Here is a 15,383-nt window from a genome sequence, read left to right as displayed (position 1 = left end):
ACAGCGGGGCGACTTCCTGATTACAGATTTCAACGATAAAAGGGTTTCAATTCACCAAGACGGTCACTATTGGCTCTTCCCAATTTGTACATTCGGCACTCCTTTGAGGCATACCGACATCGGAAAGATCCAATAATGGCAGCCTTGGCAGATTTGACTTTTGTTGTTGACTTCTGTAAGCAGGAAGTCACCCTGCAGTGTACAGTATGATGATGTCATATTGCTGACTGTACCTTTAATGCGGTTGTATCTTATCTAAAATCCACATATCCAAACCAAAAGCCAACCAAGCCAGACAAACAAGTGGTTAAGACAGTAAGACATGCAAAAATTCAAATCAATACAGGGGTAGTCGATGCAGACCAGATATGAAGTTATGACGAACAGCGAGTGATGTGTGGGTGGGTTAGACATTAGACAACAGGTTATATTGGTGAACAAAATGCAACACAGCAGGGGGGCGGGGTCAAACGAAAGGCTGCGGCCAGGTACCTGATGTAAAAATCAAAATACAAGCTTCTCTTCCTTGAATGCAAATGAAAGAAAAAGGTAGAAAAACTCAGTGTGGTAAAATGGTACAAGTCGTTGTTGTTCTTTCTTCATGAGTTCATGACTTCTGTATGAGTCAACTGTCGCAAAATATGTGCTGTCAAAGTAGAGTCGACATGTTGATATTCTGTTGGTGTTAATTTGAATAAGCGAATGTTGTCGATGAATGTCATTGAATGTTGTTGAAATTATCAATACTGGTGTTGCTTTATCCAAAAATAAATTTGTGAGAAAGTAGCCACTAAATTGAATAATCTGAAGTGTAGAGGGAGCACTTGCTATACAATAGATAATGCAAATATATAGTTTAATAGCATAATAGAATAATAGCACACAAAACTATCTACATACATAATATCTACATTTTACCAGACATTTCATAAACACACGCACACATGCACACGCGTGCATGGGCACACACACACCCTTAAATATCACCCATTCATGCTGCACTCACATGCATGCACACGTTCGCTTGCACACACACACACACACACACACACACACACACACACACACACACACACACACACACACACACACACACACACACACACACACGACACACACACCTTACCTTTTCTGTTTGTAGGTGAGCATGGCCTCAGAGATGGGACACTGGTGTGAGACGCTGGCCCCAGCCAAGTACTGAGACACACGGCCTGCCACATCAATGTTGTCTTGGGAAACCCAAAGTGGAGGGCACAACCTATCATGTTTTTGTTTTTACACCCTTTTTAAATCCCATGTATTACTATTATTTTATTATTAATGTATTGTATTATCATTCAACACCTACAGTAATGCAACAGTAGAAGAATCATAATATACTAATATTGTGTGTATGTGAGCATATTACACTTAAAGAAGTATTCGGTAAAACATCCTGCTATGAATACCCTGTACATAAATAATAACTTATATATTTTGTAATCATGTTTTTAATAAATAAATACAATATTATAATTATAACAAACTACTACATTTTAAGAACATTTAGAAAGACTTAAGCAAATTTGAAGAAAAGGATGCCTAAATTTTATCAGCATATCGACTGTAGTACTCGTGCTGCTAAAACACTAGACCACTGTTACTCCAACTTCTGGGATGCATTCAAGGCCCTCCCTGCATTCCTGTCACGACTTCTGCCGAAGTCGATGCCTCTCCTTGTTCGGGCGGTGTTCGGCGGTCGACGTCACTGGCCTTCTAGCCATTGCCGATCCATTTTTCATTTGTTTTGTCTCATTTTTCCACACACCTGGTTCTCATTGTCCCTCACTATGTGTTGTGTATTTAACCCTCTGTTTCCCCCATGTCTTTGTGTGGTATTGTTTATCTGTGTTGATGTATGTGCACGTTAGTCTGGTTGCGCTGGGTTATGTATACCCGTTTTGTATTTCGTGTTCATTGTGCCGTGTGCTTTTGGTTTGCCTGAATAAAAGGCTCTGTGTGCTACCAAATACCTGCTCTCCTGCGCCTGACTCCCTTGCAGCCACTTACGCATACCTGACAATTCCTTTCGGCAAATCTAACCAAGACTCCGTTTTGATCCTCCTATCCTATAGGCAGAAACTCAAACAGGAAGTACCCGTGCTAAGGACTATTCAATGCTGGTCTGACCAATCGGAATCCACGCTTCAAGATTGTTTTGATCACGTGGACTGGGATATGTTCCGGGTAGCTTCTGGGAATAATATTGGCGAATATACTGAAACGGTAACTGCCTTTATCAGGAAGTTTATAGGAGATGTTGTACCCACTGTGACTATTAAAATATACCCTAACCAGAAACCGTGGATAGATGGCAGCATTCGTGCAAAACTGAAAGCACGAACCACCGCATTTAAACACGGCAAGGTGTCTGGGAATATGGCAGAATACAAACAGAGTAGTCATTCCCTCCACATGGAAATCAAAACGTCAGTGTAGAGACAAAGTGGAGTCGCAATTCAACGGCTCGGACACAAGACAAACGTGGCAGGGTCTACAGACAATCACAGACTACAAGCAGACACCGATGTCTTGCTTCCAGACAAGCTAAAACCAATGAGGAGATGGGAGAGGCCGGATTTGCAGTGCATTGACGCGAGTGGTGTGGTCAGTACGTAACACAGTGCCACCGACGCGGCCCACAATCAAGGACTATGGGCTCTCCTTCACCGTGGTCGACGTGAGTAAGACATTTAAACGTGTTAACCTTCACTAGACTTCCGGCCCAGACGGCATCCCTAGCCGCGTCCTCAGAGCATGCTCAGACCAGCTGGCTGGTGTGTTTACCGACATATTCAATCTCTCCCTGTTCCAGTCTGCTGTCCCCACATGCTTCAAGATGGCCATCATTGTTCCTGTACCCAAGAATGCAAAGATAACTGAACTAAATGACCATCGCTCCGTAGCACTCACTTCTGTCATCATGAAGTGCTTTGAGAGGCTAGTCAAGGTTCATATCACCTCCATCTTACCTGTCACCCTAGACCCATTTCAATTTGCTTACCGCCCCAATAGGTCCACAGACGATGCAATCGCCATCACACTGCACACTGCCCTATCCCATCTGGACAAGAGGAAAAGATATGTAAGAATGCTGTTGATTGACTATAACTCAGCATTTAACACCATAGTACCCTTCAAGCTCATCATTAAGCTTGAGGCCCTGGGTCTGAACCCCGCCCTGTGCAATTGGGTCCTGGACTTCCTGACGAGCCGCCCCCAGGTAGTGAAGGTAGGAAACAACAACACCACTTCGCTGATCCTCAACACTGGGGCCCCCACAAGAGTGCGTACTCAGCCCCCTCCTGTACTCCCTGTTCACACGTGACTGCGTGGCCAAGCATGTCTCCAACTCAACCATCAAGTTTGCAGACGACACTACAGTAGTAGGCTTGATTACCAACGACGACGAGACAGGTGAGGGCTCTGGGAGTGTGGTGTCAGGAAAATAACCTCTCACTCAACGTCAACAAAACAAAGGAGATGATCGTGGGCTTCAGGAAACAGCAGAGGGAGCATCCCCCCATCCACATCGACGGGACAGCAGTAGAGAAGGTGGAAAGTTTTAAGTTCCTCGGCGTACACATCACTGACAAACTGAAATGGTCCACCCACACAGACAGTGTGGTGAAGAAGGCGCAACAGCATCTCTTTAACCTCAGGAGGCTGAAGAAATGTGGCTTGTCACCTAAAACCCTCAAACTTTTACAGATGCACAATTGAGAGCATCCTGTCGGGCTGTATCACCGCCTGGTACGGCAACTGCACCGCCCACAATTGTAGAACTCTCCAGAGGGTGGTGGGTCTGCACAACGCATCACTGGGGGCAAACTACCTGCCCTCCAGGACACCTACAGCACCCAATGTCACAGGAAGGCCAAAAAGATAATCAAGGACAACAACCACCCGAGCCACTGCCTGTTAACCCCGCTATCATCCAGAAGGCGAGGTCAGTACAGGTGCATCAAAGGTTGGACCGAGAGACTGAAAAACAGCTTCTATCTCAAGGCCATCAGACTGTTAAATAGCCATCACTAGCACAGAGAGGCAGCTGCCTATATACACAGACGTGAAATCATTGGCCATTTTAATAAATGGAACACTAGTCACTTTAATAATGTCACTTTAATTAATAATGTTTACATATTTTGCGTTACTCATCTCATGTGTATAAACTGTATTCTATACTATTCTACTGTATGCTCTGACATTGCTCATCCATATATTTATATATTCTTAATTCCATTCCTTACTTGTGTGTATTAGGTATATGTTGTGAAATTGTTAGATATTAATTGTTATTGCTGCACTGTCGGAACTAGAAGCATAAGCATTTCACTACACCCGCAATAACATCTGCTAAACACGTGTATGTGACCAATAACATTTGATTTGATGTGACGCATAATGCACTATAATGCTGATAGATGTTCCTAAACATCTATAACTGCATTTATGAAGCATTACGAGCAGATCCCTATCATACATGGCAATGTGGCTCATAGTAAACGTTAGTTGCTCCAGCTCTCTGCTGTACCTGATGTTGGGGCCTCCAGTCTGCCAAACAAGTCCCTCCAGCCGGCGTCCATGAATATGTTGTTGAACTTGCTGTCGAACGAAGACATGTGTTTGGCCAGAGGATGAGTGCCTGCAGAGGAAGGAGCAGTCTGATTAGAAGGCCACAGGAAAACAAAACGGAGTCCAACTTTTCTAGTCTGTATGTTGTTAGCCTGCTATGATACCCAGGGTCCTATATAAGATCTGTTCCTGCAACTATTGTTTTGCGTGCAGTTTTCCGTTTGACGTCAATGCATGATTTATGGGAGTCTTGAGTTATGCGTGCAGAATTGTAAATAGGCCATTATTTTCTATTGTTTGTGGACTTTTCCAATGCATGAATGAGAGTTTAAATGTATCCCCTAAATCTACTGAATTGAAATGGAATTGACGACTAAACAGAACCTGGACTCCATGGCGATTGGCTGAATTGCTGCTTACCGACAGGGATGACCAGGAAGCGGATATAGCTGAGCCAATCAGGCGTCTTGTTGGCCAGCTGCTCGACGAAGCACCTGAGGATGGTGCTGAGGTAACTCTGGTCTCCGGCCACCGCCACTTTGATGGTGGGGGGTGTCTGGGCATTGCAGTTACAGCTAGTCAGAGAAGTGGGGGGAAAAACATTGAGAAACAGTAACTTGTTTCCACATTATAACAATGTTATTACCCCTTTATTCTGCGCTGTAATGGAAAGTGCTACCAAAACATTTCACATATCAAAAATTATACGGGCCTAATCATGACCATCATAAGATCCACTCGCCTTGGTGACCACTGAATTAAAATTCACGTTAAAAAGTCTACAAGAAACATTTACATTTTTACAATGAAGCCAAGTTAAAGTGAAATCGATTTGTTTCTCTCAACTACAACCATTGAATTAGAAAGAGAACATGTTCTGCAAAGGAAGTGAGTTCTTACAATCTCTGGATCCTGGTGACGATGGTGTTGAAGGCTGCATGGACATCCGCACCAGAGATGGTGCACACTATAGGCTGGCTGTGCTCATGGAGAATCTCAGATAGATACTGCAGGGAGGGCGGGAGAGACAGAGGGCAGAGAGAGAGAGAGAGAGAGAGAGAGAGAGACAGAGACAGCGAGACAGAGACAGAGAGAGACAGAGAGAGAGAGAGAGAGACAGAGAGAGACAGAGAGAGAGAGAGAGAGAGAGACAGAGAGAGAGACAGAGAGAGACAGAGACAGAGAGAGACAGAGAGACAGAGAGAGAGAGAGAGAGAGAGAGAGAGAGAGAGAGAGAGAGAGAGGTGAGACGGGGCTTGGGATAAACTGAGCTAGTCAACCAGAAGCCGACTCAAAAGACCTCAGGTCTGTGCATTTGAGTGTACATCCGCGCACGTCTGTGTTTGTGAGCGCACATGCTCCAGAGTTGCATTATGTTTACATAAGCAATGGGTTCCCCCTGATTACTAAGCCTTTCTCCAGCTAGGCTTAGAGATATCAATGTCTAAAAATACCTGGTCTGGCGCATGTTCCTAAAAGGAGTATGTTTGTTGAGTGCACAGCTGATGCAAATGCTACTGACAGAATGAGTAGCATAATATACTATATGTATATGGTAAGAGGGTAATTTCATAGTATTTATACAATACTGTAATTACGATTTTGGATCTTTACAATTGATTAATTATACCAACTGTTTTGAATTATTTTATATGCCCAGATAGTACCCTTGGTTTTACCACATAATTAGGCACACAGACCCCCACACACAGAAGTAGCCTACCTGGCCCTGCCAGTCTGTGGTGTTGATGAGGATGATGCTCTCTGGGAGCTGCTCGTCAGAGATAAGGATCTGGTTCAGCTGGTCGTACACTGACTTCCTGGGGACCTGGCGGAGGAAGAGGCAGAAGTGAAAGAGATGTTGACATATGTTGATCTTGTACACACACACACACACACACACACACACACACACACACACACACACACACACACACACACACACACACACACACACACACACACACACACACACACACACACACACACACACACACACACACACACAAGCTTACTTTACTATTGAGCACACACTCACACACACCTGGATAGCGATCCTGGATTCCGGGGATGTCTCACTGTCAATGCTGCTAGTCCTGTCACTCTGGGCCTTGGAGTTCTGCCGGTCCTTCATGGACGTGCTCCTAGGACGCCTCTGCAGCTTGTTCTCTGTTTTACTGTGGACCACAAACAGGCACGGACCCAATGAAGCACTGAGCCACAACTGAGCCAGGTTGAGCCACTGCTGAGAAATCTTAATAAATAAATCTCCATAAATAGTAAGTAGTAGATATGCCTACAGCAGAACTCCTCACACAATCCTGGCCATCTAATCATCCCCCGTGACTCTCCCCAGCAAAAGCTTTTCAAGCTTTTGTTCTGGAAGCATTTTGTGAGCACAAAATGTCTGCCACGCATTATCAGTGTGGTTGCTATAAGCCAGCTACACATTCATGGTTGAGTTAAATTATCCTTGCACAATAGAGAAATGTACAAAGACACATGTGCAATGTCTGTACTAGGCAGATTGCTTATTCAATGGATCTGACTTTGATTCATCAGATGAGTAGAGCGTCGGTGAAAGTGGTGCTAGGGGACGTCCTTCTGCTGATTAGTTTGTTTATAGATAGGCGTAGAGGGGGAAATCACTGTATGGCGCTGAAAAACCAAGACACCAGCTGCTGAATCAGAGGTAGACCTGATCTCTCCCTCTCTTTCTCATTCCTTCTCTCCCCCTCTCTCTCTTCCTCCCCCTCTCTCATCCCATCAATTTTATTTAGGGCATGTGTCTTATCCAACTTAGGCCCTGGAAAGCTACTGGGTTTGCGGGCTTTGTTCCAGCCCAGCACTAACACACCAGTTTCAAATAATGAACTAGTCATGATCAATCTGGATGACAGTTAGTGGTATCAGGTGTATTAGTGCTGGGTTGGAATAAAGTGTGCACACCCATCCTTGTTTCGTCAGAGTGTAATGGTTAATAAGCAGCACTGTGTGTGTGACTGTGTGTGTGTGACTGTGTGTGTGTGCGTGCGTGAATGCATAAATGTCATACATGCAAGTGAGCGGCTACCTGGGCGACATGAGTGTCTGGGACTCGGTCTTGCAGAGTTTGGCCACTGGGCCGGGCAGTTTGTCCGTGCTCAGGTCCCAGCTGGTGGGGGTGGGGTTGGGGTTAGCCTCCCCTGGCCCTGTGCCAGCCCTAGTCTCCTCATCCTCTGCGTCCTTGACATAATGGGAGAAATATAGTTCAAAATATATACAGGAATGTAGAGTACATACTAGGGTATTTCACCCATTTATTGGATTTCCATCCGCTGCACTGTGTTCCCGCTGGTTCATTTCTCTCCTTAGAGATTAATTAACACTTTCCTTAACAGTCCTTTTCCAGTTGGTATTGTCAGTGGGAATTCACTGACACCAGAGACACAAGTCACGAAGGTTCACCCTGTGCGAGTTGAGAACACCTGTTTTACAGGTAAACTCAATTATCTGCATCCCATATGGCACCCTATTCCATTTATAGCGCGCTCCTTTTGACCGGATCCCTACAGGCCCTAAATGAGTACACTACATAGGGAATATGGTGCCATTTTGGGGCGCAGCCATTGAGATCATTGTTTTCTCAATGGGATCATTCCCAAGAGGTAGCAACCAAAACCAATACGTAACAGACAATGAAATGCATATAGTACCTAGAAATCAACTATTTCTGTGCAGGGTACCCATTGTCGATGCATTTCAATGTGCTGTCATGGTGACCATGACAACATCACATAACGCCTGGCAGATGTCCGTGAACACATTCACATAAAGCTCAGTGTGTGCATGTAAGTATCATGTGTCAGTGTGTGCATGTAAGTATCATGTGTCAGTGTGTGGATGTGTGTGCATGTAAGTATCATGTGTCAGTGTGTGGATGTGTGTGCATGTAAGTATCATGTGTCAGTATGTGGATGTGTGTGCATGTAAGTATCATGTGTCAGTGTGTGCATGTGTGTGCATGTAAGTATCATGTGTCAGTATGTGGATGTGTGTGCATGTAAGTATCATGTTTCAGTGTGTGGATGTGTGTGCATGTAAGTATCATGTGTCAGTGTGTGCATGTAAGTATCATGTGTCAGTATGTGGATGTGTGTGCATGTAAGTATCATGTGTCAGTATGTGCATGTGTGTGCATGTAAGTATCATATGTCAGTATGTGGATGTGTGTGCATGTAAGTATCATGTTTCAGTGTGTGGATGTGTGTGCATGTAAGTATCATGTGTCAGTGTGTGCATGTAAGTATCATGTGTCAATGTGTGCATGAAAGTATCATATGTCAGTGTGTGCATGTAAGTATCATCTGCCAGTGTGTGGATGTGTGTGCATGTAAGATCATGTGTCAGTGTGTGCATGTGTGTGCATGTAAGTATCATGTGTCAGTATGTGGATGTGTGTGCATGTAAGTATCATGTGTCAGTGTGTGCATGTAAGTATCATGTGTCAGTATGTGGATGTGTGTGCATGTAAGTATCATGTGTCAGTGTGTGGATGTGTGTGCATGTAAGTATCATGTGTCAGTATGTGGATGTGTGCGAATGTAAGTATCATGTGTCAGTATGTGGATGTGTGTGCATGTAAGTATCATGTTTCAGTGTGTGGATGTGTGTGCATGTAAGTATCATGTGTCAGTGTGTGCATGTGTGTGCATGTAAGTATCATGTGTCAGTATGTGGATGTGTGTGCATGTAAGTATCATGTGTCAGTGTGTGCAAGTGTGTGCATGTAAGTATCATGTGTCAGTATGTGGATGTGTGTGCATGTAAGTATCATGTTTCAGTGTGTGGATGTGTGTGCATGTAAGTATCATGTGTCAGTGTGTGCATGTAAGTATCATGTGTCAATGTGTGCATGAAAGTATCATATGTCAGTTTGTGCATGTAAGTATCATCTGCCAGTGTGTGGATGTGTGTGCATGTAAGTATCATGTGTCAGTGTGTGCATGTAAGTATCATGTGTCAGTATGTGGATGTGTGTGCATGTAAGTATCATGTGTCAGTGTGTGCATGTAAGTATCATGTGTCAGTATGTGGATGTGTGTGCATGTAAGTATCATGTGTCAGTGTGTGGATGTGTGTGCATGTAAGTATCATGTGTCAGTGTGTGCATGTAAGTATCATGTGTCAGTATGTGGATGTGTGTGCATGTAAGTATCATGTGTCAGTATGTGGATGTGTGCGCATGTAAGTATCATATTGTCAGTGCGTGGATGTGTGTGCATGTAAGTATCATGTGTCAGTGTGTGGATGTGTGTGCATGTAAGTATCATGTGTCAGTATGTGGATGTGTGCGCATGTAAGTATCATAATGTCAGTGCGTGGATGTGTGTGCATGTAAGTATCATGTGTCAGTGTGTGCATGTAAGTATCATGTGTCAGTGTGTGCATGTAAGTATCATGTGTCAGTGTGTGGATGTGTGTGCACATAAGTATCATGTGTCAGTATGTGCATGTAAGTATCATGTGTCAGTGTGTGGATGTGTGTGCACGTAAGTATCATGTGTCAGTATGTGCATGTAAGTATCATGTGTCAGTGTGTGGATGTGTGCATGTAAGTATCATGTGTCAGTGTGTTGATGTGTGTGCATGTAAGTATCATGTGTCAGTGTGTGCATGTAAGTATCATGTGTCAGTGTGTGGATGTGTATGTGTGTGCATGTAAGTATCATGTGTCAGTGTGTGGATGTGTGTGCATATAAGTATCATGTGTCAGTGTGTGCATGTAAGTATCATGTGTCAGTGTGTGGATGTTTGTGCACATAAGTATCATGTGTCAGTATGTGCATGTAAGTATCATGTGTCAGTGTGTGTGCATGTAAGTATCATGTGTCAGTGTGTGGATGTGTGTAAATGTAAGTATCATGTGTCAGTATGTGGATGTGTGCGCATGTAAGTATCATATTGTCAGTGTGTGGATGTGTGAGATCATTGTTTTCTCAATGGGATCATTCCCAAGAGGTAGCAACCAAAACCAATACGTAACAGACAATGAAATGCATATAGTACCTAGAAATCAGCTATTTCTGTGCAGGGTACCAGTTGTCGATGCATTTCAATGTGCTGTCATGGTGACCATGACAACATCACATAACGCCTGGCAGATGTCCGTGAACACATTCACATGAAGCTCAGTGTGTGCATGTAAGGATGTGGATGTGTGTGCATGTAAGTATCATGTTTCAGTGTGTGGATGTGTGTGCATGTAAGTATCATGTGTCAGTGTGTTGATGTGTGTGCATGTAAGTATCATGTGTCAGTGTGTGGATGTGTGTGCACGTAAGTATCATGTGTCAGTGTGTGGATGTGTGTGCATATAAGTATCATGTGTCAGTGTGTGCATGTAAGTATCATGTGTCAGTGTGTGCATGTAAGTATCATGTGTCAGTGTGTGCATGTAAGTATCATGTGTCAGTGTGTGCATGTAAGTATCATGTGTCAGTTTGTGCATGTAGGTATCATCTGTCACTGCGTGGATGTGTGTGCACGTAAGTATCATAATGTCAGTGTGTGGATGTGTGTGCACGTAAGTATCATGTGTCAGTATGTGCATGTAAGTATCATGTGTCAGTGTGTGCATGTAAGTATCATGTGTCAGTGTGTGCATGTAAGTATCATGTGTCAGTGTGTGCATGTAGGTATCATCTGTCACTGCGTGGATGTGTGTGCATATAAGTATCATGTGTCAGTGTGTGCATGTAAGTATCATGTGTCAGTGTGTGGATGTGTGTGCACGTAAGTATCATGTGTCAGTATGTGCATGTAAGTATCATGTGTCAGTGTGTGCATGTAAGTATCATGTGTCAGTGTGTGGATGTGTGTGCATGTAAGTATCATCTGTCAGTGCGTGGATGTGTGTGCATGTAAATATCATGTGTCAGTGTGTGCATGTTAGTATCATGTGTCAGTGTGTGCATGTAAGTATCATGTGTCAGTGTGTGGATGTGTGTGCATGTAAGTATCATGTGTCAGTGTGTGCATGTAAGTATCATGAGTCAGTGTGTGCATGTAAGTATCAAGCGTCAGTGTGTGGATGTGTGTGCATGTAAGTATAATGTGTCAGTATGTGCATGTAAGTATCATGTGTCAGTGTGTGGATGTGGATGCACTTAAGTATCATGTGTCAGTGTGTGGATGTGTGTGCATGTAAGTATCATGTGTCAGTGTGTGCATGTAAGTATCATGTGTCAGTGTGTGGATGTGTGTGCATGTAAGTATCATGTGTCAGTATGTGGATGTGTGCGCATGTAAGTATCATATTGTCAGTGCGTGGATGTGTGTGCATGTAAGTATCATGTGTCAGTGTGTGCATGTAAGTATCATGTGTCAGTGTGTGGATGTGTATGTATGTAAGTATTACGTGTCAGTGTGTGGATGTGTGTGCATGTAAGTATCATGTGTCAGTGTGTGCATGTAAGTATCATGTGTCAATGTGTGCATGAAAGTATCATATGTCAGTGTGTGCATGTAAGTATCATCTGCCAGTGTGTGGATGTGTGTGCATGTAAGTATCATGTGTCAGTGTGTGCATGTAAGTATCATGTGTCAGTGTGTGCATGTAAGTATCATGTGTCAGTGTGTGCATGTAAGTATCATGTGTCAGTATGTGGATGTGTGTGCATGTAAGTATCATGTGTCAGTGTGTGCATGTAAGTATCATGTGTCAGTGTGTGCATGTAAGTATCATGTGTCAGTATGTGCATGTAAGTATCATGTGTCAGTGTGTGGATGTGTGTGCACTTAAGTATCATGTGTCAGTGTGTGGATGTGTGTGCATGTAAGTATCATGTGTCAGTGTGTGCATGTAAGTATCATGTGTCAGTGTGTTGATGTGTGTGCATGTAATCATCATGTGTCAGTATGTGGATGTGTGCGCATGTAACTATCATATTGTCAGTGCGTGGATGTGTGTGCATGTAAGTTTCATGTGTCAGTGTGTGCATGTAAGTATCATGTGTCAGTGTGTGGATGTGTGTGCATGTAAGTATCATGTGTCAGTGTGTGGATGTGTGTGCATATAAATATTGTGTCAGTGTGTGGATGTGTGTGCATGTAAGTTTCATGTGTCAGTGTGTGCATGTAAGTATCATGTGTCAGTGTGTGGATGTGTGTGCACATAAGTATCATGTGTCAGTATGTGCATGTAAGTATCATCTGTCAGTGTGTTGATGTGTGTGCATGTAAGTATCATGTGTCCGTGTGTGGATGTGTGTGCATATAAGTATCATGTGTCAGTGTGTGCATGTAAGTATCATGTGTCAGTGTGTGCATGTAAGTATCATGTGTCAGTGTGTGCATGTAAGTATCATGTGTCAGTGTGTGGATTTGTGTGCACTTAAGTATCATGTGTCAGTGTGTGGATGTGTGTGCATGTAAGTATCATGTGTCAGTGTGTGCATGTAAGTATCATGTGTCAGTGTGTGGATGTGTGTGCATGTAAGTATCATGTGTCAGTATGTGGATGTGTGCGCATGTAAGTATCATATTGTCAGTGCGTGGATGTGTGTGCATGTAAGTTTCATGTGTCAGTGTGTGCATGTAAGTATCATGTGTCAGTGTGTGGATGTGTGTGCATGTAAGTATCATGTGTCAGTGTGTGGATGTGTGTGCATATAAGTATCATGTGTCAGTGTGTGCATGTAAGTATCATATGTCAGTGTGTGGATGTGTGTGCATGTAAGTATCATGTGTCCGTGTGTGGATGTGTGTGCATATAAGTATCATGTGTCAGTGTGTGCATGTAAGTATCATGTGTCAGTGTGTGCATGTAAGTATCATGTGTCAGTGTGTGCATGTAAGTATCATGTGTCAGTGTGTGCATGTAGGTATCATCTGTCACTGCGTGGATGTGTGTGCACGTAAGTATCATGTGTCAGTGTGTGGATGTGTGTGCACTTAAGTATCATGTGTCAGTGTGTGGATGTGTGTGCATATAAGTATCATGTGTCAGTGTGTGCATGTAAGTATCATGTGTCAGTGTGTGGATGTGTGTGCATGTAAGTATCATGTGTCAGTATGTGGATGTGTGCACATGTAAGTATCATATTGTCAGTGCGTGGATGTGTGTGCATGTAAGTATCATGTGTCAGTGTGTGCATGTAAGTATCATGTGTCAGTGTGTGGATGTGTGTGCATGTAAGTATCATGTGTCAGTGTGTGGATGTGTGTGCATGTAAGTATCATGTGTCAGTGTGTGGATGTGTGTGCATATAAGTATCATGTGTCAGTGTGTGCATGTGTGTGCATATAAGTATCATGTGTCAGTGTGTGCATGTAAGTATCATGTGTCAGTGTGTGGATGTGTGTGCATGTAAGTATCATGTGGATGTGTGTGCATATAAGTATCATGTGTCAGTGTGTGCATGTAAGTATCATGTGTCAGTGTGTGGATGTGTGTGCACATAAGTATCATGTGTCAGTATGTGCATGTAAGTATCATCTGTCAGTGTGTTGATGTGTGTGCATGTAAGTATCATGTGTCAGTGTGTGGATGTGTGTGCAAGTAAGTATCATATGTCCGTGTGTGGATGTGTGTGCATATAAGTATCATGTGTCAGTGTGTGCATGTAAGTATCATGTGTCAGTGTGTGCATGTAAGTATCATGTGTCAGTGTGTGCATGTAAGTATCATGTGTCAGTGTGTGCATGTAGGTATCATCTGTCACTGCGTGGATGTGTGTGCATATAAGTATCATGTGTCAGTGTGTGCATGTAAGTATCATGTGTCAGTGTGTGGATGTGTGTGCACGTAAGTATCATGTGTCAGTATGTGCATGTAAGTATCATGTGTCAGTGTGTGCATGTAAGTATCATGTGTCAGTGTGTGGATGTGTGTGCATGTAAGTATCATGTGTCAGTGCGTGGATGTGTGTGCATGTAAGTATCAAGTGTCAGTGCGTGGATGTGTGTGCATGTAAGTATCATGTGTCAGTGTGTGGATGTGTGTGCATGTAAGTATCATGTTTCAGTGTGTGGATGTGTATGCATGTTAGTATCATGTGTCAGTGTGTGCATGTAAGTATCATGTGTCAGTGTGTGGATGTATGTGCATGTAAGTATCATGTGTCAGTGTGTGCATGTAAGTATCATGAGTCAGTGTGTGCATGTAATTATCATGCGTCAGTGTGTGGATGTGTGTGCATGTAAGTATCATGTGTCAGTGTGTGTCAGTATGTGCATGTAAGTATCATGTTTCAGTGTGTGGATGTGTATGTATGTAAGTATTACGTGTCAGTGTGTGGATGTGTGTGCATGTAAGTATCATGTGTCAGTGTGTGCATGTAAGTATCATGTGTCAGTGTGTGGATGTGTGTGCATGTAAGTATCATGTGTCAGTGTGTGGATGTGTGTGCATGTAAGTATCATGTGTCAGTGTGTGGATGTAAGTATCATGTGTCAGTGTGTGGATGTGTGTGCATGTAAGTATCATGTGTCAGTGTGTGCATGTAAGTATCATGTGTCAGTGTGTGGATGTGTGCATGTAAGTATCATGTGTCAGTGTGTGCATGTGTCAGTGTGTGTCAGTGTGTGCATGTGTGTGCATGTAAGTATCATATTGTCAGTGCGTGGATGTGTGCGCATGTAAGTATCATGTGTCAGTATGTGGATGTGTGTGCATGTAAGTATCATGTGTCAGTGTGTGGATGTGTGCGCATGTAAGTATCATGTGTCAGTGTGTGCATGTGTGTGCATGTAAGTATCATGTGTCAGTATGTGGATGTGTGTGC

General features: G+C 43.3%; 1 protein-coding gene across 2 annotated transcripts in view; it reads right to left on the bottom strand.

Moving 5' to 3' along the window:
• The window catches only part of LOC106564809 (phosphofurin acidic cluster sorting protein 2), a 102,165-nt gene that overhangs the window by 17,176 nt on the left and 69,606 nt on the right, over nt 1–15,383 (bottom strand). The window contains exons 12-19 of one of the 2 annotated variants that reach the window (XM_014131228.3): nt 7,691–7,842; nt 6,662–6,794; nt 6,341–6,445; nt 5,518–5,624; nt 5,038–5,192; nt 4,577–4,687; nt 1,127–1,229; nt 493–525 (exon numbers count right to left, since the gene is read on the bottom strand). In XM_014131228.3, coding sequence (XP_013986703.1) covers nt 493–525; nt 1,127–1,229; nt 4,577–4,687; nt 5,038–5,192; nt 5,518–5,624; nt 6,341–6,445; nt 6,662–6,794; nt 7,691–7,842 — 899 coding nt within the window. The remainder of the gene's footprint in view (nt 1–492; nt 526–1,126; nt 1,230–4,576; nt 4,688–5,037; nt 5,193–5,517; nt 5,625–6,340; nt 6,446–6,661; nt 6,795–7,690; nt 7,843–15,383) is intronic. The other variant, XM_014131229.3, reaches the window with a different exon arrangement.

This window comes from Salmo salar, chromosome 12, assembly GCF_965601325.2.
Source record: "Salmo salar chromosome 12, fSalSal1, whole genome shotgun sequence".
NCBI lineage: Eukaryota > Metazoa > Chordata > Actinopteri > Salmoniformes > Salmonidae > Salmo > Salmo salar.
Note: the sequence above shows the minus strand (reverse complement) of the source record. Positions and strands in the feature narration are given on the sequence as shown.